This window comes from Crinia signifera, chromosome 6 (assembly GCF_055691185.1).
Source record: "Crinia signifera chromosome 6, ASM5569118v1, whole genome shotgun sequence".
Taxonomy (NCBI): Eukaryota; Metazoa; Chordata; class Amphibia; order Anura; family Myobatrachidae; genus Crinia; species Crinia signifera.
Window position 1 is genome coordinate 254,747,496 of NC_139222.1, and position 26,226 is coordinate 254,773,721.

At 43.5% G+C, this 26,226-nt stretch overlaps 1 protein-coding gene across 1 annotated transcript; it reads right to left on the bottom strand.

Moving 5' to 3' along the window:
- Positions 1 to 1,672: 1,672 nt before the first annotated feature.
- On the bottom strand, positions 1,673 to 25,809 carry LOC146009226 (alpha-2-macroglobulin-like protein 1). Its single transcript, XM_083149388.1, has 12 exons — positions 25,639 to 25,809; positions 24,594 to 24,672; positions 22,613 to 22,769; positions 22,090 to 22,164; positions 12,330 to 12,492; positions 10,941 to 11,146; positions 9,075 to 9,290; positions 8,370 to 8,494; positions 6,966 to 7,056; positions 5,098 to 5,166; positions 2,547 to 2,649; positions 1,673 to 1,787 (listed from the first exon to the last, which is right to left on the bottom strand). Exons 1-12 carry the CDS (start codon positions 25,805 to 25,807, stop codon positions 1,747 to 1,749), a joined length of 1,494 nt encoding a protein of 497 aa, XP_083005514.1. The 5' UTR covers positions 25,808 to 25,809; the 3' UTR covers positions 1,673 to 1,746.
- Between the last annotated feature and the right edge of the window lie 417 nt (positions 25,810 to 26,226).

Sequence of the window (26,226 nt, forward strand, 5' to 3'; positions counted from 1 at the left end):
TACTGTATATGGAAATAAACAATTAATGGAGACTGCTTCCAAGTTTTCCCCCTTATATCCCCTGTGTGCGGGTAATAACTGCACTTTGAGAATTTATCTATACAACATTATACAGTGGGCACCCATTAAGTGTTGCATGTGTGTCTACTGTAATGTATGATACAGTATGGTATTGTAGACTTTTGTTGTAGTTGAATGTATTCTAGACAAGAGCTGTTTGTTCTATTTCATCAGTTGACATTGTGTGACTTGTCCACAAAATAAATACACTTAATCTCAGCCACATCTCTTTAGAATATTTCATTTATTTTGGAATTACAGTAACATACATGCAAATTAAATACGTGATTTATTAGCAAATTTTATAATTTTTTCAGTTAACAATGTAATCGCAAAACTGGAATGTTCAGATATGCACCATAAATGTCAAATGAAATCAATAATAATAATTTTGTCATGAACCGCTCACTTTATAAATAAAATAAAATAAAAATAATATAATAATATAATAATAATAATAATAATAATAACAATATTAATAATTTAGGACATAATATAAATAATGCAATTGATATATGCAACAAAGCATTTAGGAATGCTTTATCAATCTTAGGATCTGTATCTGGGAAGTTTTTTATAGTTTATTTTATAAAGGATTCAAGGATTCCTTTTTGGCCATCTGTTATCTACTGATTACAGAATTCCTAAGTATTCCTCTGAGTATACCTGTTATTATTTCTTTCTTGCTCATTAAATATAATAATAATAATAATAATAATAATAATATGTTGCCATGAATATCTTCTTCAATATGTACAATTAGTTTTTCAATTATAAAAACGCCCTAGCTGAACTTTTTTTTATATATTGTAACATTAAACCTACTTGAATAAAATCAAACAAATCAATCACAAAATACAGATATAACACGTTCATATTAAAAAACGTTTCCATCAACAACGCTTTCCCCAAATTGTCAGAAGATCTACCGCAATGTGTTCAAATATCCAACTGTTTGCCAAGACGGAACCTAGAAGCAGAAATCGGTAACTATGAGAATTAAACATGGAAAATGCAGTGTCTATAGCATATATATATATAGATTAGATAGATAGATAGATAGATAGATACACACACACACACACACACACACACACACACACAGTTGTATCACTGGAGCTGACTCTGAGGCACTTGGATCTCTGCATGGACTGTGGCGGATGTTTGCATATAGATGTGAATTTACACATATTTGTGTATGTCTCTCCTATTCTGAGTCAGATGGAACTTATCTGGATCTGTGTTTTTCGGTGAAATTTGGCATTTAGAGAAATGGGCGGTGACAATTCAATCGCACACAACTGCCATGACTTATTGGAGTGTTGTGAGAGTGTCAAGTGCATGTATCAAACCTACGTGTGATGCTGACGCATGTGTATGGAGTAGGGAAGCCTGTTTATGACGGCTCTCTTGCATCTTGCAAGGGGCTAGTTTGTGCGTTAAATCTAATCATGGCAGTTGTGGCAGTTTATTTAAAATCAATTAATGGCCTGGTTTCCCGGTTGCAGCCAAGTGTACCCCAACATTAGCTAAACAGAATCCTGCATTGGTATATATATTAATAAATCTGTCTTCCACTGCTGCCTGCTAGTACAGCCACTGAGCACGCAACCCACAGTGAGCAGAAACAAGGTTAGTCTAAGGTAGTCTAAGGTTAGTGATAATTTGGTTTGAGACCCTCTTACCTTAATTACAGGGAGCATCATAATTGACATCAGTTCGATGATCTGTGAAACAAAGATATACAATGTAACATGAAGTTGGAATTGTCAAATGTAAATGTTAAACCCTGTTTTCTAATCTCTGCCAATGGTGCGTGATCACCTTTAATAATAGTTTATAAATGCTGTGAACAGTCTATAAATGCTGTGTATTTGTATGCAGGGCTGCCATCAGAAATTGTGGGGCCCGGGACTGTCAAAATAGACAGGCCCCCTCCCTCTGTGTGGTTTGAAAATCATCTTTCACCTTGTAGCCAGAGTTGCAGACTGGCTGTTCAATTCCCTTCTCTTCCAGACAGTGCCTCATCTGCTGGCTGCTGTTCTGGAGCGTGACAGGAGGCTGGCGAGTGGCTTGCAGCGGGTGGTGGCAGTGGACAACCTGCGGCCCACCACTGTCAAATCAAGGAGGCTGGCGAGCAGAGTGCGGCTGGCTGCGGCAGCGGATGACCCTTTGCCGGCTGCTGTAAATGTAGGTGGCTGGGGGAAGCGGGCGACCATTGGTGGGAGGAGGGTGCAACAGAACTTCCCAGGCCCTCCCCTCTCTGCCAGAGTGGCAGGGCCTGGGGCATTTGTACCCTCAGCACCCCCCTGATGGCAGCCCTGTTTGTATATATGTATGATTCTCTTAGATCTTTCTCTAAGAATAGAGGAATACAGATGATGTGTTATGTTTATTCCCACCTAAGCTTAGGCAATATCCAAAAAGCAGAGATGGGTTATGAATTTAAGATGTGTTCATTAGAATAAAACCATGCTGCCACTTACTGGGCTTATAATAATCTATCAGAGACATCTGAGCTGACTGCAGGTCGGTCACTTCACTTTGCTGCTCAACATCAAAGGAAAAGTTGAATTCGTTGGGGCCAACCTGAAAAGAGATCATGAGGTAGACAATTAGCTTGTCCCTTCATATACCCAACTGTTGGGCCATACATTAAAACTATTGGGGCATAATGGATGGTGTAATTTTAGCAGTACTGCCTCACAGCACTGAGGGTTTCATTCCCACCATGGCTCTAACTGTGCGGAGTTTGTATATTCTCCCCGTACTTGCGTGGGTTTCCTCCGGGTACTCGTTTCTTCCCACAATCCAAAAATATACTGGTAGGTTAATTGACTCCCAACAAAATTAACTCTAGAATGAATGTGTGTGCATGTTGTAGGGAATATAGATTGTAAGCTCCACTGGGACAGGGACTGATGTGAATGTTCAAATATTCTCTGTAAAGCGCTGCGGAATATGTGTGCGCTATATAAATAATGGTTAATAATAATAATAATAATAATAATAATAATAATAGTGATAATACTGTATACATATAATAATAATAATAATATAATAATATAATAATAATATAATTATATAATAATAGTGATAATAATAAAAATAATATATATAATATATATAAAATATATAATAATATAATAATAGTGATAATAATACAAATAATATAATAATAATAATAGTGATTATACTGTATACATGTATAAGGAGCGGTGAAAAAATATAGTTTCACTGTCTGATTTCAGTCAGTTCTCAGACTGTTTTTGCACCAGATACAGATTACTTAAACAGCGGTTGTCGTGTTTGCGCAAGTGAATGGCGGGGTGCTGTGGGTTGTGGTGGAGGAGCGGGTGCGGTGGTGTGGTGTGTGTTGTAGTATGGTGTGTGGCAGAGGTGTGCAAGTGTGGCGGGGGGTGCTTGTGGGTGGGCTAATGTGAGGTACGAGATAGTGTGGGTGGTGGAGTTACACGTGTGGTGTTGGTCCGTGTGGGTGGTGTGTGTAGGTGTGGTGCGTGGGTGCATAGGTTGCGAAACATGCATTTGTGGGTGTGCTGTGGGAAGTGTGTGGTGTGGTTGGGAGACAGATGGGTGCGTGGGTAATGCGGGAGGGGGATGGGTGGGTGCAATGGCCGGCCTGACTCCTGTCATACATTCAGGGGCCGGAGCAGACACATGTGCGGAGAGGGAGAGACACTCTCCGAATCCCTCTGCCAGTCTGCACACACATACTGGCGCTGTGCCAGTTAAGTTACAGATTGAAGGGGGGTGAGACTGTGAGCAGTGTGAGCAGCGTGCGCGAGGAGGGGGGCAGTTGGGAGTCCCCCCAGCATGAAGGAATAGACGCACGAAAAGGGGGCGTGACCCAGCAGGGTTCATAATTTGCATATGCTCCGCCTTCATTTGCATATACACACAGTCACAGACTGAGAGTTCTGGCTAAATATATAAGAGATAATATACACTAAACATTGGCACTCATCTTTCCTAGTTTTGGGGTGCATATATATAGATGTGTGCTTTTGTGTGTAATATAATCTTTAGAAGTGTGGTGGGTGTATGTTGTATGAATATAATAATTATGGTTTTAATGGACAAGAAGGAATATATTCAAAAAGCTTGATGACGACATTGTTATGTTGAAACATTGCTGTATGCTACATTAAAGACACTTTTTACATGTTTACTACAAAAGGCTGGAGTGCTGCTCTCTCTCTCTCTCTCTCTCTCTCTTTTGTTTCTGACATATTTGTTTCTCAAAGGACAAAGGCCATTGTTGTCTGTTTATATGAGACCAAACCAAGTATTTTTAGTCCTTGCTTCTCAATCCTTGGAAAATGTTATTCACTTTGTGTCTTAAATCTATATAATCCATGTCATCATTATCATTAGATGTTAATTTGAACATTTAAAATTGAGACAACAGTGTCCCCTACTGTTTTTTTTTACAATTTGGACTAGAATGATGACAGAGCTTAGTATGGAGTTCTGCAACCTATAGGAGCTGGACTCCTGTAAGTGTTAAATAGCCTCATGCCTGGAAGAAAACACTGACTGCAGAAGTGCCTAGAAGACCTGAAAATAACTCAGCCTCGTAACACAGAGGGCGAGGCTCCTTAGTTTACTGATGTGATTTCTGAATTGGATATCTGTTAAATGTATCTAATAACTGTAGATATGTATATTTAATAAATCCCTATTTTATAGTTCAGTTTGTTAAAGTCATTTTCTGGGAATCCGCCCATCTGGGTTGCCCCAAACTTAACCCACCTGAAACAATATATCATTCACAATACTGTACCAGTCTCATATCCTACCTGCCCTTGCCCCTACTTACCAAAACAGTAATTCAATAACAAAAACAAATGATATATTTTCTAACACAATAGATTAAAACAAATTAATAAGGATAATCAATATTAATACCAGAGTATTCTCAAGGTCTGGAAAAGTATTGTCTATCACGTAAAAAAACCTATCCATTACTTATGATAAATTCAATGAAAATGTAATTATTATAAAATTAGTACTTACCTTTTCTAAGTAGATTACAACTTTGGATGGGCTAATTTCTGTTTTCTTCACCAAGTCATGTGCTAATAGCTGGGATGGGATGAAAGGAAAGATTGTGTTAAAGATGGTTCATGACAGATGCTGATGGTGGTTTGGAGGCACTAATGAAAGCAGGTATGTAGCTACAAAATTGGGTTGAGGTTCTCTTAAATTAAAATCTCTGGAGGTACAGAGATAGTAGTAAAACAACCATCACAGAGGTACATAGATATCAGGAGACTAACCATTCTGGAGGTACAGAGATATCAGGAGAAACAACAATGGAGGTACAGAGATATCTGGAACACATCCATCCTAGAGGTACATATTCTAGATTTCAAGAGAAAAATCACTCTGGAGGTACAGAGGTATGATGATAAAAACTATTCTGGAGAAACAGAGAGACCTGAAGAAAGAACATTTCTGGAGACACAGAGGAGATGGCTGGATCAAGATGGCGCTGCAAATGGCTGCCATCTGTACTGTCTCTGCATATCTGTTACCTACCTGGCTCTTGTGGCGACCAGTGGTGCAGCTGATGGCTGCCTAGGTGCTGGGCAGCTCGGCAGGTATATGATCATGTATATGTTCCCTGTGTGATAACTGTAGTGTCTCTGCTTGTACTGCTACCTACATGGCTGTTGCGGTGACCAGTGGCGCCACTGATGGCTGCCTAGGCGATGTGCAGCTCGGCGGGTATATGTTCCCTGCGTCTATAATCCCCAGGGCACATCTAGCATATACCTGTATGTGTTATGTATATCTGTACTATCACCAGGGGCGGATTGGGATAGAAATACGGCCCGGGAACGGTAGGGTGGGGGGATGGTGCTGACGCTACAGCCCGTGGGGGGGGGGGGGGGGGTTTGGGGGTACAGCCCAGGGGGGGGGGGGGGGTTGGGGGTGCGGACACTACCAGGCACCGCTGCACTTCCGTCGTCATCCGACAGCGATGAGCAGCCGCAGCTGGTCACAAAGTGCAGCATAGCCCAAAACAAATATGGCCGCCGCATATGTGCATATAATATATGCATATATGCGGCGGCCATATTTGTTTTGGGCAATGCTGCCGTTTGCCGGCGCCTAGAATGTTGGGAGGTATGCAGTAGGGTAAAAAAAATATGTTTGAACCAAAAAGGAGGGGGTTTGATTCTGCATACAACCTAATTAGGCCTCATCAGTGGGGCATATTTTAAACTGCAATACCTTTTTCATCTGTTTGCGGGAGTTGAATTGGGATGCACACCTTAAGATACATGCATACTGTATGTCACACAGAACCCAGCCAAACTGAACAATTTGATAGAATACTTAAGTAACAACTACCACAAACAATGTCTGGGCTGCCTGCCAAGAGTGCTATTTAAGCCTATGATAGTCCCTTCTTGAGAACATAACAAATATACTTATATTGTAACTCTCTTTATAGTCAGTGTGTCATTTGAGCAGCATCCATTGGCTCACACAGATACTTGCTCACCCTAGCTAGCAGTAAATCTCACAACAACTAATAAGGCAGCTCACAGTAAACCTGACAACATTTTTACGATCTAAACACTACTGTATTTTTCATACTTTTGCACCTTGTTATATGTTCATTCGTCGTGTACTGTATGCCCTGATTTTAACCTCTAATTATTTCACCTAAGCAAGGGGGGGTGTGTCCCCAACTGCCACACACAATAAAGGCAAATGAAACCCCCCAACTCTTAATAAAGATTAAATAAAGCATATATGTTTTAATCAAAAATGTATTTTCCTAAAGTGTGTATCCCAACGCAACTCCTTTTTTTCTTGTATATACTTAAAAAGATAATATGGAAGCACAGATATATATTATTTGAGCTCACCTGATACACTGAGTCTTGCACAGGAACATAACCCGACACCATTTGTACCACCAATAATGCCATGCTGGACTCTTCATTGTTATTATTATAACTGTAATGTAGAGAACGTGGCTTATCAAATGAGAACATGAATAAGCTACAGTACTACTATATCATTCTCTGGGTTGCTTGGTAGTGTGGTTGGTGCTGTAGGGTTTACTTCTCTCCTCTGCATCTGCATACCTCCCAACTTGTGTCCGGATGAAATAGGGAGCGCCCGAAAAGGGGGTGGGGCATATGCAAATGAGGGCGCGGCTTATGCTAATTAGCCGCAACCTCATTTTCATACGAGAATAGACGCTGTGCGCATGCGCACAGCGTCTATTCTACTAGATTGGGGGGTCTCCCAACTGCCACCCCCCGCAGCGGGACAATGCCTGCCGCGGGTGGGACGTCGGGACAGGACCCGAAAATCGGGACTGTCCCGACGGAATCGTGACAGTTGGGAGGTATGCATCTGGCGCATCTTATGTAGGGACCTGATTGCTATGCTGCGTATACTTGCAGTCTAGAAAATAGGTCAGCGTCTGTGAATTCTCTCTGTTTATGTGTAAATCAGGCCCATAATTCTCTCTGTTTATACAGGATTCTGAGGTAACTAAGGATGTAGCTACCATAAGTACAAGGGGTGCCGCCGCTCTGGGGCTCACAGCTAAGGGGGCCCATCTTTCCTGGAATAGTTTCATGTGTAATAGACAGTGGAGGCTCCAGACGGAGAGCTGAAGCACAGTTCAAAAGTCAAATAGGGGAGCCACACCAACTGCCACAAACTGCCATTCCATACTGACTTACTGGCGGTTAGTCCTTCTCCTCTATTTGAATTTGGAAATGTGCTGCAGTCCCACCTCTGGTAATATAGATTTGTTACTATTGAGTGTTACATTAGAGATCCCTCGAACAGGTGCTGTGGAGCCCATAAATATCTAGTTACACCTCTGCTGCTATGTATTGTTGCCAGGGCCACCGACAGGGGGGTGCTGTGGTTACAGCTGTCCTGGAAGGGCCCAGGCAGCTCATTTTGCCCACCGCAACCCCCCCCCCCCCGACTGCCTCTGCTGTGCTGCCTGTGCTGCGCTCGGTACAGGTCCCAAAGAACAGGCTTCTTCAATGCAGGACACTGGTGGCCAATTAAAATTATGCACTGACTTTTGAGCCAATCAGAACTTGTTTATCATTAGCCAATCAGAGCGGCTCTGATTGGCCTATCAGCCGGTGCTGCATTTTAATTGGCCACCGGTGTCCAGACAGCTTTGACTGTATTTAAATGTATAAAACTCTGACTAGCATTTGTTTTTGGAACTTTATTGCTATACTGTATATAAGACCATCTTCATATACTACATTACTGTGCTGTACAGCACTTACCTTGCAGTGATATCTATAGTGAATGCTGGCACTGGATAAGGGGAGCAGTGTATAGCTGTGGTATTCACACTCAGTAAAAACGTCCCTTCGGGTTTCAGTTGCAGAACATTGTGTCTTTCAGTAACCTGATGAAGAAAATGTAAGAGAATTTAGTATTTTGACTGCCGAGTGAGTCACTGAATATGTTCAACTGTATAGTAACACTTAGCAGCCAATAAGAAAACAGCTTTTATGGATGCGATACAGGAAAGACAAACACCAATGTCTGATTGGTTGCTCTATAGGACAAATAGTAAATGCCAACCAGTGGCGGCACTGGGGTTTGTGGCACATGGTGCTGCTAATAGCTCCCCTGAGTGCCAAATAGATGCTTGCCCGAAAAAGGGGCATATTCTTGCAGAAGCCCCCATTTACATTTCCCCAGGGTCTGGACAAGCAATCCTGGAGATGCTGTGCTGCATCTAAAGACTGTGCCTGCACTGATGGCTCCTCCTCAGTGATAGGAGCCCTGTGCTGTACAATAATGTCACAGTGCAGCACCCAGCTCCCGTCACTGCTAAGGAGCCAGCACTCGTGTAACATCTCCGCTGCAAACCTTTTCTGCTTAGGAAGAATGAGGAAGACAGTAGAAGATAAGGACACATGCAGACTATTTACGGCAGAAGCACAGCATGAAAGAGGCGCCAGTCAAAATTGGAGTCTTACCTGTACATAAGCGCAACCACTCCCCGATGCTTCCAAAGTGTAATTTGCTGGGAGATCTGGTAGCTGCTCCTTTTGCACATCCATCGGTTTCTCAGCATTCAAGGAGATAGTTATATAGAAGCCTTTCTCATTGGTGACAGTGATGATTGGGCTGTTTATTGCAGAGAATGTGTATTGACCGAAAACGGACAATGCTAATATAGCAACTACCGTGTCCTAAAAGGATAAAGGAAGAATAGAACATATGAGTGTATAGCAGCACAAGTGGGTACATCTTACTAGAACAATATGTAGACTAGAACGATGGTATTAAGTTAACCTATAAATGCAATGAAAATGACCTACAGGATACATAACATAGGCCCAGATGCGCTAAGCTTAGTGATACAATAGAGAGCGATCAATTATTCTAAGAGTTGTAATGTTGTAGGTTTCAGACATTTTATCCTTGTCAACATCAATGCCGACCTTCTGCTGTAGACATTGTGAATGTCAACATGTTAAATGGCCGCATAGTGATTGCATATACCATTAAAAATACAGTACATGATTGGTTGGGCACTGGAATGTCAGCTAATGTACTATACATTCTAAAATATGCTGCCAAATGTAACTGCCCCGCCCAGCGATATCAGACCCTCCAGCAGTGGGCCTGACAATGGTCACTGGTCACTGGATAGGTGACAATCTGTCTTTCATAGACCCAGATTTTTTAAATCAGTTTTTTTTACAGGCTGTGTTTGAAAAATGACAGGAGCTTATTGGTTGTTACTTTATCTCTCTCCATATTGCTTGCAAGCTTTGATAAATCTTGGCCATAGTTCTAGTGAGCAGTCTCAGGGCCTGATTCAGGAAGGCTCGCTATGCAGCAGTCATTTAATACTTAGCGAGCCTAGAAACACTGCCTGCTGCCCGGCCTAAACGCACCTGCCGCCAAATCGCCTAGGTATCATGCAAAAGGATGTAGGTGCACACATCCCCTCGCATGTGGCCGAAGGGGAGAGAAATTATTCGATGGTCGCCGACCATGAAATGATCTTTCACCCCTTCGTAAATAAAAGTCATTATAAACTGGCTTTTATTTCCGTGGTTATCCGCGGAAGAGTGGGCGGGAGCTGAGGTCACATCAGCCGACAGCCCCCGGCAGGTATCGGTTTGCCTGCGTTCCCGTGCTCCAGCCCCATCCAATCCTTATTGAATCAGGCTCTCCGCTTATTATTGCTTCACTGGCAATGCCACCAAAATGGAATCAAGTTCTGGGTGTCAGCCTATGATGTAAGGTTTGGGAGGTGAACTTCCTGGAATTTGGGGACAGCACTTGTAGTGAGGGGCTGCAATGTTCTCCTTTAAGAGCCCTATTGTGTTCTTTTTGTGTATCTCCTGACATAAGGTGCCCTGTAATGAGATACAAGGATGTGGCTACCATGGGTGAAGGCGATGCAGATCCTACAAGGCATGAAGGTCCTCCTGAGCCCTCCTTATTCCATGACCACCCCCCTAACACTACTACCAACTTGTGCTAAAAAGGGATATGATGATCTTATAGCTCAGCTCCCTCACCCTGGGGGCATAACCAACACCCCTCAAGATAATGGGCTACGTGAAGACCCCCCCTCCAAACAGATGCCATACCAATACGCCCAGCATCTGTTCAGGGTGTGGGTAAAGCCTTGATGTAGGTCAGCATCTTCACTCACCCATTGGTGGTATTAAGGGGGGCCTTAGAGTTCTAGTTCCACCCCTGAAGAGATATTTACTCTTTTCTTATGGAAGTCCATAGCAACATCACATGTCAAGTAGAATACACATCTTAATAAATGTCCCCCATAATATGCAGTTACAGTATATGGTGAATGAATATAATACCGTGGTGGTAACGAATCCTCCACTAGCACTTTGTACAGAGGTTAACCAGCGGACCACAGGCACTGCGGCCCCAAGGTCAGCACTGGAAGGGTTATCATAAGACAGCAGCGCCAGAACATAATACGACGTCATCTCCACATCTGCAGACTGTGGTGCGGACAACGATGAATTGTCTGTAGGATCCTTCGCCCAGTGTTTTTTATTATCTAGAAGAAAGAACGTGAGATAGAAATGTTTACTTGCTGGCAGAGTGACGACTATGTACGATGAAGGTCAGCAAACCAATGGTGTAGGAAGTGATCAGATACTGGGTCCTAGGTAGCAATGGATCACAGGAGGAATCTACTTATACCAGATGCCTCCTGCGGCATTATCATATCGGAGCATTGCCGCTGCTTCCAAGTAAGTAGAAGTGATGCTCAATCCAACCACATCTGAACGACCCTTCACCCTACATGTAAATTAAGGGGGAAGTTCATCCTAAAACTAGTACAAGATCCAAAGGGGATAGTCTACAGATGGGTCTTTTACCCTCTTGCTGCGATGCAAGGATGTTGCGGCATAGCATGGAACAGGCCTTTGCACGCTCCCAATATGCCATTGAAGTGAACTGGAGCTGGCGTGCTCATGTGCCCACCTCCCATTCACTTCATTGGCACCTGGCAGCGATGTGAACAAGCATGGTATGCCGCGCTGCATCACGGTCCCGCTTCAGTAAGCTGTTATACGCAGCAAGAATGTAGCGAGACACATCCGAATCTGCAAAAGATATGGAAAAATGGGAAATATTTGGCATAGTTTGCACAGTGCACAATACATTCTGTGCTGGTATAGTCCCATACCTCCTAACTTTAGTAACACCTCCGGCAGGACCTTCGCGAGCTCCCAAACTTGGGGGGTGTGGCCTACAAATCTCATCACTCCCGTGAGGACACGACCCATTTTGCCGCTGTATGGGCAAGGCCAGCAGCTCTGCGGGCTTCTGGCCATGCCCCCAGCCCCTCTGCCTGTTGGAATAGACGCTGCTTAGCGGGTGGCAGGGGGGACTCCCAACTGCCCCCCCCCTTCTCCCCATCGGGACGCGGGAACGTCTCCAAAAATGGGATGTTTCTGCGGAAAGCGGGACAGTTGGGTGGTATGTAGTCCGCAAACTATTTGGTCTATGGATTGAGACAAACATGAAGGAAATGTTAACAAACTTGCCTATCTCTTTTTTTTTTCTACTGATTTTCAGGAATCTCCCGGTGTTTCGCACAGGTACATAACAGCTTTATACGGTACTTTAATGGGGGAAAGATTCAGGGAAAGAGTTCTAAACTCCTCAGAGAGTTAGGGAAAGTGTGTAAAGTGTGGTTTATTTTTGTGAGCCTATAATATCCCCTACAGTACCTTTCTCTATGGCTACTGCGTTTAGCTGTTCCAATAGTCGGTCCCTCTTTTCTAGGTCACCAGACAGGGTAAAGGTGTAGGCACACTGCGCCTTTGTGTAGGTACTGCTTTCTGGCTCGAAGCACTTCTCCAGACATGTCATTGATTTGTTTATTACATCATTCTGTAGAGAAACAAGGAACATAGGGTCTGATTCACACTTTTTCACTAGGTTGTGTATACTGCAGCCTAGCAAACAGGTAAACGTCCCCACCTCGCGAACATCAACCGCCCCTGCCGACCGGAGTCCGCTCGCTAGCATGCCAGTGCATGTGTTTGCATACATAACCACTCGCGTGCGGCTGAACTGAAGAAACATCATTCGAAGGTCGCTAACCCGGATTTCTCACCCATCCACTAATAAATGTCAGTCAACCCATAATTTTATTTTGGACGAAGATGGCTGAATTTAGGGCGGGCGCTGACATCAGCTTAAAAAAAGTGGAGAGTGATAAACAGCCAGCCAATCAGCTCCCAACTGCCTTGTTACAGACTGGGTTTGAAAAATGACAGGTAGGCGCTGATTGGCTGGTTGCTTACCACTATATCAATTTTTGAAGCTGGATACAGCTGGCCCTTTGTGCATTGGAAAGGAATGACCAATAGGTCATACAAGAGCGCAGGTACTGGGGGGTATAACGCGTCTTCAATGAACTGTCCACAGCTGTTGCCCCTAATTAAGGGTGTGTACCTTTTAAGCTGAACAAAAAGAAGGGGGATACAGGTGAAATAATCATCAGTATTGGAAGAGGCCCAGCTGTGTTCAGTATAATAAAGAATGGATATCGGTATCTTGATCAAATAATTGATTTATTATTTTAAAAAAAGCAGCAATCTATAAAAATAACAGTTTTACTGAAGTGCACTTTTCAGTCATATCATTAATATTACAGTTTTATAAACAGACACTACAAGACCGCAGTGCATTGCTCCATACTTGCCGACTTTGGCATACTCCTTTCCGGGAGGGGGCGGGTAGAGGCTTCATTTTGGGGGCGGGGCACGGGGTGATGTCATCAAGCCCCGCCCCCATGATGGGCTGAAGCCACAATTTGCGGGTCCGTGGGTGGGGGGAGGGGCTAAAAATTATGCGAAATGCCGCAAATTGCGTCATTTAGCCCCGCCCCTCCCCGCGGACCAGCGATAGTCATAGTTTTTAGACCGCGGGGAGAGGGGGAGCCGGGGCTGTAGGGAAATGCGGGAGACTTGCCCCCCTTCCCGGGGGACCGGGAGGGGGACCCGATTTGCGGGACCCTCCCGGCCATTCCGGGAGGGTAGGCAAGTATGCATTGCTCCCAAAATCAGGTATAACAGTAACACACCAAAGAGGAGTTCTGCATCTTGTGAGTGGCAGATTTATTAAGCTCAGTGAATTGATAAAGGGTGAAATTTACTAAGATGTGAAATACACTTCACAGGTCATGTTGCTATGGGCAACCAATCACATCCTGTCTACTATCTTCTAGAAGGTGGTAAATAAATAAGAAGTAGCTTCTGATTGGTTGCCCATAGCAACATGACCTGCGAAGTGTATTTCACATCTTAGTAAATTTCTAACAAAGTGTCTGTTTTTTATCACCGGCGAATCAGCTCCTAACTGTGAAGTTACAGGCTTGGGTTAAAAAGTGACAGGTAGGAGCTTATTGGTCGGTGATAAAAACCAGACACTTTATCACTTCAGCGAGCTTAACCCCTTCCCGACATTTGACGTACATTTACGTCATGGCCGGGATGTACTTCCCGACACATGGCATAAATGTACGTCATGACTTTAAACTGTCACTGCGTCTCGAGACGCAGTGACAGAGGGACGATGTCTGCTGTCCCTGACAGCAGACATGTCCCTGCATGCCCAGGGGGGGCTGCGATGTCGCCCCCCCGTCGGCGATCGCTGTGATTGGCTGTTCAGTGTGAACAGCCATTCACAGCGTTTTCCTGTGTTACCAGCGAATCGGACGCTCGGTAACACAGGTGTCAATCACCGCCGGGCGTCAGGGGGCATGAGGGGGTCATCGGTGACGATGACACCTCACCCCACCCTCACCCCACCTGCCCCCAAGGCTGTGATTGGTCCGTGGGACCCACGGACCAATCACAGCCAAGGCGCGACATTTAAACTACCGGTGACTGCGCTGCAGACGCCATTCCGGTCTGGAATAGCGTGCAGAGCGGTCACCGTGCCTATCTGCCGTGATACTGACCTGATCCTTGCTAATACTTACCTCATCCTTGCAAATACCTTACCTGATCACTTGATCACTGCTTGTAGCGTGCTGGACGCTTCCTGGATCTGACTTCTTGGGACTTCCTGCTGCTGCTGCAGTGTGATAGAGAGATAGAGAGATAGAGAGAGAGATAGAGAGAGATAGAGAGATAGTGACAGAGAGAGCTATATTTTGTGTCTGCTACCCCCCCTTTTTGGGGGTGCAGGGTTTTTTTATATATAAATAACTGTCACTGCTGCTGCTGCAGTGTCATAGTGATAGATAGTGATAGATAGTGAGAGATAGTGATAGATAGTGATAGATAGTGAGAGATAGAGAGATTTGTGTCTGCTACCCCCCCTTTTTGGGGGTGCAGGTTTTTTTTTATATATATAACTGTCAGTGCTGCTGCTGCAGTGTCATAGTGATAGATAGTGATAGATAGTGAGAGATAGAGAGATAGAGAGAGATAGTGACAGAGAGTGATAGAGAGTGTATATTTTGTGTCTGCTACCCCCCCTTTTTGGGGGTGCAGGTTTTTTTTTATACATATAACTGTCAGTGCTGCTGCTGCAGTGTGATAGATAGTGATAGATAGTGATAGATAGTGATAGATAGTGATAGATAGTGAGAGATAGTGAGAGATAGAGAGAGATAGTGACAGAGAGTGATAGAGAGTGTATATTTTGTGTCTGCTACCCCCGCCTTTTGTGCTGATCACTATATCTGAGGTGATCAGCAACTTTTTGGGGGCGCAGAGGTTTTTTTTTTTATATATACCTGTCAGTTGCTGCCAGTTGCACTGTCAGTTGCACCAAAGGTTGTGCACCTGCTGCCCCTCACTGGTAATCAGTGTTGCATCACTGATCACCTTTTTTTTTTTTTGAGGCTGCTGTGGGTCTTTTTTTAATTTTTTTTTTACACACACTGTGATTTTGTGGGTGTCCTGTGGCCACTGTGCGCTGATCAGTGACGTACATCACTGATCAGCTTTTTCGGCACAGGGTTGATCTATTTTTTTTTTTTTTTTGATCAAATTCCTGTTGCCTTTGAGCGCTGTTCAGTGACGGACGTTACTGACCAACATCTGTGCTCAATTTTTGGCGCAGGACCTTTTTTTTTTTTTTTTTAACCCCTTCAATTTTTTTTTTTTTTAATTGGGTTCAAATTCCTGTATAAAGTATTTTTTTTTTCTGCACTACATACACACTACACACTACATACCCCCCGGGTTGAAATAAAGTTTGTACCCCCCCCTACACTATACACGTGTTGAAACATTTCACTACCAGTAACACAAAAATAAAAATGGCATCCCAAATGTCATCCCAAATGTCATCCCAGTCATCCAGAAGAATGTATTCAGCGGAGGAGGCATATGCCATGCTTGCCTCTGATTCTGACACAGCCAGTGAGGCAAGCGGGGAATTTGAAGGATTCATCTTAACCTCATCTTCCTCCTCTAGTGATGAGGGACCCCCTCAAAGACGTCCCAGTAGAGCAGCTGAGACCCCCCCCCCCAATAATTGATCTCGTATGGACCCCACCACCAGACAATTTTGAGCCCCAGGTTCCTGAGTTTTTGGCCATGCCAGGAATCCAATTTGATTCCACAGGTCTCAGAGAAATTGACTTTTTCAAATTATTTTTCTCTGATGATTTTATAAATTTAATGGTGGACCAAACTAATTTATATGCCCAGCAGTTTATTGCTCAAAACCCCACGTCATCATTTGCTAGGTGGACCCCTGTAGATGCAGTAGAGATGATGACGTTTTGGGGTCTGGTGTTTCATATGGGCATAGTAAAAAAGCCAGAAATTAGGCAATATTGGAGTACAGATGTTCTGTACAGCACCCCATTTTACCGTATGGCCATGCCCCGGGCTCGATTTGAGACGATCCTTAAATTTTTGCATTACAACGATAATGCACAGTGCCCACCCAGAGATGATCCCACCTTTGACCGGCTATTCAAAGTCAGGCCGGTCATTGATCATTTCAGTGCCAAATTTGAAGACATGTACATCCCAGATAAATTCATTTGCATAGACGAGTCCCTTATACATTTTAAAGGAAGGGTTAAATTCCGCCAGTACCTTCCCAGTAAGAGGGCAAGGTATGGCATAAAAATGTATAAGCTGTGTGAAAGCACCTCAGGGTACACTCACAGGTTTAGGGTATATGAAGGGAAGGATTCAAGAATTGAACCGCCAGAATGCCCCCCCCTCCCTCGTAGGTGTTAGTGGAAAAATTGTCTGGGATTTAGTGCACCCCTTCCTGGATAAAGGTTATCACCTCTATGTGGATAACTTTTACACCAGCATCCCCCTGTTTAAGGCCCTTGGTTCAAGAGGTACAGCAGCTTGCGGTACTGTGCGCAAGAACCAAAGAGGCCTCACAAAAACGCACATTGCCCAAGTAATGAGAAGGGGTGAAAGCAGGGGAATATGCACCGAAAATATGTTGTTGGTCAAATATAAGGACAAGAGGGATGTCCTTATACTGACAACAATTCACGGAGACAGTACCACCTCCGTCCCTGTACGAGGTACCAGTACCCACACCTCCAAACCTAATTGTATCCTGGATTACAATAGGTACATGGGCGGAGTGGATCTTTCAGATCAGGTACTGAAGCCGTACAGTGCCCTGCGGAAAACAAAAATCTGGTACAAGAAGCTGGCCGTGTATATCATCCAGATGGCACTGTATAACGCTTACGTGCTATTCCGTTCTACCGGCCAGAGGGGGACATTTATGCACTTTCAAGAGGAAGTCATAAAGGGCCTAGTATTTGGGAACCAGCAGGCAGAGGGCCCCAGTACTTCTAGTACTGGCCCCCGTATTGTACCAGGGCAGCATTTTCCTGATGAAATCCCCTCCACTGGAAAAAAGCGCAGGACACAAAAAAGGTGCAAAGTTTGCTATAAAAAGGGAATAAGAAAGCAAACTATTTTCCAGTGTGACACTTGCCCCGACAAACCCGGCCTATGTATAAAGGAGTGTTTTAAAATATACCACACATCTATTTTAGGTTCATCATTTCACCGTGCTTCGGGGGTCTTGCTAATGCCACATAGCACCCACCATTCATTCCACCAGAATCTGAGCCGCGAAATCCAAAAATCACTCCTTCCCTTCTGAGTCCTGCCATGCACCCAACTGGTATTTTTTGGTCACATGTGAGGCATTGCCGTACTCGGGAGAAATTGGGGCACAGATTTTGGGGTGCTTTGTCTCCTTCATTCCTTCTGAAAATGAAAAATTTTGAGCCAGAACTGCATTTTTGTGTAAAAAAATGTAATTTTTCATTTTCACTGCCCACTTGTATCAAAATTGGTGAAACCCCTGGGGGTTTGAAATGTACACTATACCCCTAGATGAATTCCCTGAGGGGTGTAGTTTGCAAAATGGGGTCACTTGTGGGGGGGTTCCACTGTATTGGTGCTTTGGGGGTCTTGCTAATGCGACATAGCACCCACCATCATTCCACCAGAATTTGTGCTGCAAAATCCAAATATCACTCCTTCCCTTCTGAGTCCTGCCACTTTTTGGTCACACATGAGGCATTGCCGTACTCGGGAGAAATTGGGGCACAGATTTTGGGGTGCTTTTTCTCCTTCATACCTTCTGAAAATGAAAAATTTTGAGCCAGAACTGCATTTTTGTGTAAAAAAATGTAATTTTTCATTTTCACTGCCCACTTGTATCAAAATTGGTGAAACCCCTGGGGGTTTGAAATGTACACTATACCCCTAGATGAATTCCCTGAGGGGTGTAGTTTGCAAAATGGGGTCACTTGTGGGGGGGTTCCACTGTATTGGTGCAACATAGCACCCACCATTCATTCCACCAAAATCTGTGCTGCAAAATCCAAAAATCACTCCTTCCCTTCTGAGTCCTGCCATGAACCCAACTGGTATTTTTTGGTCACATGTGAGGCATTGCCGTACTCGGGAGAAATTGGGGCACAGATTTTGGGGTGCTTTTTCTCCTTCATACCTTCTGAAAATGAAAAATTTTGAGCCAGAACTGCATTTTTGTGTAAAAAATGTAATTTTTCATTTTCACTGCCCACTTGTATCAAAATTGGTGAAACCCCTGGGGGTTTGAAATGTACACTATACCCCTAGATGAATTCCCTGAGGGGTGTAGTTTGCAAAATGGGGTCACTTGTGGGGGGGTTCCACTGTATTGGTGCTTGGGGGGTCTTGCTAATGCGACATAGCACCCACCAAAATTCCACCAGAATCTGAGCTGCAAAATCCAAAAATCACTCCTTCCCTTCTGAGTCCTGCCATGCACCCAACTGGTATTTTTTGGTCACATGTGAGGCATTGCCGTACTCGGGAGAAATTGGGGCACAGATTTTGGGGTGCTTTTTCTCCTTTATACCTTCTGAAAATGAAAAATTTTGAGCCAGAACTGCATTTTTGTGTAAAAAAATGTAATTTTTCATTTTCACTGCCCACTTGTATCAAAATTGGTGAAACCCCTGGGGGTTTGAAATGTACACTATACCCCTAGATGAATTCCCTGAGGGGTGTAGTTTGCAAAATGGGGTCACTTGTGGGGGGGTTCCACTGTATTGGTGCTTGGGGGGTCTTGCTAATGCGACATAGCACCCACCAAAATTCCACCAGAATCTGAGCTGCAAAATCCAAAAATCACTCCTTCCCTTCTGAGTCCTGCCATGCACCCAACTGGTATTTTTTGGTCACATGTGAGGCATTGCCGTACTCGGGAGAAATTGGGGCACATATTTTGGGGTGCTTTTTCTCCTTCATACCTTCTGAAAATGAAAAATTTTGAGCCAGAACTGCATTTTTGTGTAAAAAAATGTAATTTTTCATTTTCACTGCCCACTTGTATCAAAATTGGTGAAACCCCTGGGGGTTTGAAATGTACACTATACCCCTAGATGAATTCCCTGAGGGGTGTAGTTTGCAAAATGGGGTCACTTGTGGGGGGGTTCCACTGTATTGGTGCTTGGGGGGTCTTGCTAATGCGACATAGCACCCACCAAAATTCCACCAGAATCTGAGCTGCAAAATCCAAAAATCACTCCTTCCCTTCTGAGTCCTGCCATGCACCCAACTGGTATTTTTTGGTCACATGTGAGGCATTGCCGTACTCGGGAGAAATTGGGGCACAGATTTTGGGGTGCTTTTTCTCCTTCATACCTTCTGAAAATGAAAAATTTTGAGCCAGAACTGCATTTTTGTGTAAAAAAATGTAATTTTTCATTTTCACTGCCCACTTGTATCAAAATTGGTGAAACCCCTGGGGGTTTGAAATGTACACTATACCCCTAGATGAATTCCCTGAGGGGTGTACTTTGCAAAATGGGGTGACTTGTGGGGGGGTTCCACTGTATTGGTGCAACATAGCACCCACCATTCATTCCACCAAAATCTGTGCTGCAAAATCCAAAAATCACTCCTTCCCTTCTGAGTCCTGCCATGCACCCAACTGGTATTTTTTGGTCACATGTGAGGCATTGCCGTACTCGGGAGAAATTGGGGCACAGATTTTGGGGTGCTTTTTCTCCTTCATACCTTTTGAAAATGAAAAATTTTGAGCCAGAACTGCATTTTTGTGTAAAAAAATGTAATTTTTCATTTTCACTGCCCATTTGTATCAAAATTGGTGAAACCCCTGGGGGTTTGAAATGTACACTATACCCCTAGATGAATTCCCTGAGGGGTGTACTTTGCAAAATGGGGTGACTTGTGGGGGGGTTCCACTGTATTGGTGCAACATAGCACCCACCATTCATTCCACCAAAATCTGTGCTGCAAAATCCAAAAATCACTCCTTCCCTTCTGAGTCCTGCCATGCACCCAACTGGTATTTTTTGGTCACATGTGAGGCATTGCCGTACTCGGGAGAAATTGGGGCACAGATTTTGGGGTGCTTTTTCTCCTTCATACCTTTTGAAAATGAAAAATTTTGAGCCAGAACTGCATTTTTGTGTAAAAAAATGTAATTTTTCATTTTCACTGCCCAGTTGTATCAAAATTGGTGAAACCCCTGGGGGTTTGAAATGTACACTATACCCCTAGATGAATTCCCTGAGGGGTGTAGTTTGCAAAATGGGGTCACTTGTGGGGGGGGTTCCACTGTATTGGTGCTTGGGGGGTCTTGCTAATGCAACATAGCACCCACCAACATTCCACCAGAATCTGAGCTGCAAAATCCAAAAATCACTCCTTCCTTTCTGAGTCCTGCCATGCACCCAAATGGTATTTTTTGGTCACATGTGAGGCATTGCCGTACTCAGGAGAAATTGGGGCACAGATTTTGGGGTGCTTTTTCTCCTTCATACCTTCTGAAAATGAAAAATTTTGAGCCAGAACTGCATTTTTGTGTAAAAAATTTAATTTTTCATTTTCACTGCCCAGTTGTACCACAATTGGTGAAACCCCTGGGGGTTTGAAATGTACACTATACCCCTAGATGAATTCCCTGAGGGGTGTAGTTTGCAAAATGGGGTCACTTGTGGGGGGGTTCCTAACTTTTAGCATCTTATGGTGCCTAGAAACCTACATGGTGCCTAAAAAATAATCTCATAAAAAGGAGGCTCCAAAATCAAGTAGGTGCTCCTATTATGAAGCCTGTGGTTTGGTCAACGTGCACACTAGGGCCACATATAGGATATTTATGAAAACAAAAGAATTGGGGGAATCAATTTTTAGTCACATTTCTCTAGTAAAATCTACTGTGTTCCTTAGAAAAATGTATTAAAATTGCAAATCTGCAAAAAAAATGAAATTTTGAAATTTCACCTACACTTTGTTTTAATTCCTGTGAAACACCTAAAGGGTTAACAAACTTCCAAAATGCTGTTTTGAATACTGTGAGGGGTGCAGTTTTTGAAATGGTATCATTTATGGGGGTGTCTCACATACAAGTCCCTCAAAGTCACATCAGAACTGAACTGGTCCCTAAAAAAATCAGTGTTTGAAATTTTCTTGAAAATTTGAGAATTTGCTATTCATATTGTAAGCCTCCTAGTGTCCAAAAAAATGAAAAGGAAGTTGAAATAATGATGTCAACATAAAGTAGACATATGGTCTATGTTAGTTATTAACTATTTTGAGTGGTATGATTATTTGTCTCACAAGCAGAAAATTTAACATTTTGCAAATTGCTAAATTTTCCATTTTTTCACGACATTTTGGTATTTTTCACAAAAAAACACAGACTGTATCGACCCAAATTTACCACTAATTTGAAGTACAATGTGTCACGAAAAAACAATCTCAAAATCACTGGGATAAGTAAAAGCAAAAAAAAGTTATCCCCACTTAAGTGAGACATGTCAGATTTGAAAAAAAGGGCTTTGTCAGGAACGCAAAAACTGGCTCTGTCAGGAAGGGGTTAATAAATCTACCCCTGAGGACCAATACTTTGAACGCACTTTCAAAACACAGACTGTGGTACATGCAAGATAAAAACCAGTGAATAGAGATCTTTGTTGAGAAAGGGATTCAGAATACGCTGGACACTTACATATTGTGGATTGCCTATTATCAGGAATGTTGCAGTAACATATGCTGTCAGCGAGGTTGCACTGTCCGTCCCACCCTGCAGACAAGGGGAAATTTAGATAACGTTAGACATGATAAAGTGATATTAATCTAAACGATTACATGTTTACAGGTATGATTACAGTATGTAGGTAGCGAGTATCTTGTCACTGGCAAGACTACAACCCATTGCGGTAAGCTGTGGGGGAGGGGGAGGGCTGTGTCCTGTTGCTTCCCTATCACTGCTGGAACTGCAGTTTTTGGAGATCTGCGCTGATCACCATATGTGTAGTCTGTATTTTTGTATATTGTATACTGTATGTTATTGTATCCAGAAGAGATTTCCTATTACTGACTTTGCTTTAGGTTATAGAATAAGTTTTGCACAATAGTGGGACCTTCCCATTTTATGATGAAAATAAGAATACTATAGATAGACACTGAAGCTGGTAAGAGCACGGATATACAGTAAAGTGGAAGATTCAATATAATGATACATTTCTTACCTGGAGTTCCGGGTGAATAATAGTACCCACATTTTGAAAGCAGCCATCTTCCTGCTGCAGGCCCATCAGCCAATCACAGCTGTCAGTAATATCTGTGTCACTTACAAATATATACGGCTGAGCAAGAAAGTAAAATCGAGCTACGAGTGCTGTAAGCCTGAGATGATAGAATTAGGAGAAACAATACATAAATCAGTATACTGACAACTTAATGGGTAGAAAATAACATAAACAATAACATAGACAAGAACATACAGGGGTATGCGCAAACCGCATGCGATCCCATGCAATTTTGCGGGAGGTACGATGTGATGAGATCCCCTGGGGCATACAGAGCATCGCACGGCACTAAAATGGCCCATGCGATGCGATTTTCCTACGCAGAATAGCCCACTAAGCAATTTGCTAGGAAACAAGTACCAATAATTGTATAAATCTATCACAAGAATACATTGTATAAAGAAACAAGGTGATTTGTCCCAAACTGTTGAACTACACTGACCCAACAATTAATGTCAAACAATTCAGGAAGAATTCCACAGATAACACTGGTTCAGGTGTATCGCAGGGACACACATTGTTTGACTAGGGAATCGTGTAGACCAGTGGTTCCCAAACTGTGCGCCGTGGCTCCCTGGGGTGCCGTGGGACACTTGCAGGGGTGCCACGGGTTGGTGGTCCAGGACCAATTCAAATTATTTATGATCAATTATTTATGGAAAAACCAGAGCTGGTGACTGCCAATAATAAAATAGGTGTACAAACAGAAGCACATTCTGGCCTTTACCACATAATGGAACCTAAAAATAACAAATAAACACAGTCTACTTCATTTTATATTTATTTTTCTGCATTTTTGGGGGCCTAGGGGTGCCCTGGAAAAATTCTGATGCTCTAGGGTGCCGTGATTCAAAAAAGATTGGGAACCCCTGGTGTAGACAATCAATGTTGTCATTGAGGCAATAGCACACAGCTTTAATTTTAAATCACACTTTATTACTTTTACATAAACCTTTATTTTAAGTATATTTCGCTGAAGTTCTACAAGCACTTTTAAATAAACTAATAAAAGTTGATACATTTTATTGCATTGTTATTTAGTGCACAGGGATTGGATCCCTCTTTTTCTCTTCCTTGTGCACAATATATAGAGTATTTCACTCCTACCTTTAGAAAATATATATTCTATATATCTGTTCTACTAGTGCGCCACAAACAGACTTTTTTTTTTCTCTTGTCCTTCAGGTTCCACAATTATACTGACACAAGCTGTGTCTGATACAGCGGATGGTGGACTAGGAATCAGAAGCAGCTGTATTGGGATGGTATAAATAGCGCTCCCTCCTGTATGGCTGTTTAAGGTAATCGAATGATATCCGACAAACTGAAAGAGTTCCTTCCCACTATTGTAAGGAGGTTGGGGCCTGAGGCCGCATGGCAGAGATGATAGGAACACAGAACCCGAAAGCACAGAGGACTACTGGAGTAGAGATAGGGAGGTGCAAGCAGGGCAGCCAAGAAGTATGCCAGGCCCCAGTAAATTTTGGGGACGTGACCTAATCTTGGGAGGCATGGCCACCTCCCGTGATTAGGCCACGCCCCAACATTTTTTAATGTGGGTTAAAAAAAACCTCTAAAGGTTTCAATCTCCTGGCGTCTCAGCTGTTTATTAGCAGTGGCCACTCAGGAGCTTCATGTATAGTAATTCCCGGAGCAGCAGGTGCTGGGGGTTCAGGGTCTCACAGGATACACTGACCCTGAGCTGAATAGGTGTCCAGCGCGCTCTCCCTGCTACCCTCCAGGTAGAGATAGTGTGCGTATGTGTGTTCGATCAAGGGATGGGGGTGAGCTAGGCTATGGGGGCGCCTACAACATCATTGCCCCTGCCCTCTCCCCCCATATTTGATCCAGCCATGCAGGCAATGTCCTGATCACCTTTCTATTGCTAGTATTATACATATGTAAACAGAAAATCTCTCACCAAGTGCTTCCTGAGGGGTCGGTTGCCCATGTACTATATGATCCATCAGGGTGCTTAAAGTTCAGTTCATTCTGATAACCTGATAAGGACAGAAGCACACGATCATCACACATTAGGGCATGAAACTAAGGAAACAGAGCCACTGTACGTCCACCACACGTTTTCCATAGTCATCCTTTACGCTTTCATGCAGTGAATTTGTAGCTAACAACTGGTGCTTTAGGCCAGAGCCCTCACTAGACTCTCTGACACCTGTTGCGCCAAAGGTGTTTGCCAGAAAAGGGGGTGTGGTCTCAGAGGGGCGTGGTTTCCCACCCGACCGCCCTTTTCAGCACTCCGGGGGTCTGGAAGGCGTGGGCTGTCCCTAGAGAATTGCCGGCTGGTACACCCTGATAGGATAATGCTTTGGGCACCATTATATTTCCGCTCTCTGCCCACTCAGATCATGAAATAATAACAGTTTAAAAAATAAACCTTGAAAAACGCATGTCAAGCTTTTCAGGGGTCGACCATTGATATGCCGACATTTTGTCAATATCGACCCTTTTCACGTGTCGACCTATTATTCTGTGTCGACCAGTAGTGGTCTACCTAATGAATGTCGACCGATCGACTGGACACCCGGGCAACAAGTGAGCTTTAGCAAACGTTGGAACAAATAAACATGTTTAAAATATAGTATAGAAGTCATTCGTCAAACACAGCCTGTGACATGACAGTTTGGCGCTGATGGACTGGTACCTTATCTCGGTCCACATAATCCCCATCCAGGGCTTACAGTAGTAAATAGACCCCACAGTCAGCTGTGCATCTCAATAAACCACTCTACTGTGCATACATCAAGAAACCTGTACATACATACCATGTATTTCCAACATGTATCCCATGTTTGTTTGTGTCATAGGAGAGATTGGGTATACAGAAGGCTTGGGGGAGGGGGACTTTCATGTTTCACTTTTACTGGGTCCCACAATTTGGCTATCGGCAGCGATGGATGGACATCGAGCAAGTAAATAAGTCAACATCATATTATAGCCCTACTTACCGCCTTCCATGAAACCTTTAGCTTTCTCTGTGATCTCATCAGTAAGTTGCGCTGTGAATCCTAAGTATGTTACAGTCGCTATGATGGGGGCTAATTTCATCATGTTCTGCTCTCCACAGCCCGTAGGCATCTGCAGGAGATTGTCCAAGTGGTACAAAGCAATTCCCATAATGTCACCTGGAAAATAGAGAGAGAGACCCTGTAAGAGCTATGCACAAAGGAAATTCCAAAATCACTAATTGTCACTAATTGTCTAAACCTATGTGGGGAGACGGAAGTTACCTTATTAGGTTCTCTTCAATTTAGCTACAAGGTCTGTACAAATATTAGTCTTATTTTTCTACGCCATGCAGAATAGGCGCATGCTGGCGTTGTAGGGTGGGATGGGTGGAGGGGTGTCTCAGCTACACATACAGTACCCATCTGCGGCAGTTGCCTGTGGGTCTGTACAGTGTAGGGATGGAGCTGTTAATGGACTGTCCCTTTTTATCTTGGTTGAAGTTCGAGCAACTACTGTACATGTGATCAAGATTTGTGTTAAACTCAGGAAATCGGGGACACTTGCCAGGCTTCAAACCACAGTAGTCT

Bases quoted from the DNA above. Each gene is read 5' to 3' on its own strand.
- LOC146009226 (XM_083149388.1), bottom strand. From the start codon at position 25,807: ATGGGAATTGCTTTGTACCACTTGGACAATCTCCTGCAGATGCCTACG. The intron at 9,291-10,940 runs GTATTATATTCA...TTATCCTTTTAG, and splicing joins GAGGATTCGTTACCACCACG to GACACGGTAGTTGCTATATT. The intron at 1,788-2,546 runs GTAAGTGGCAGC...TTTGTTTCACAG, and splicing joins GATAGATTATTATAAGCCCA to ATCATCGAACTGATGTCAAT.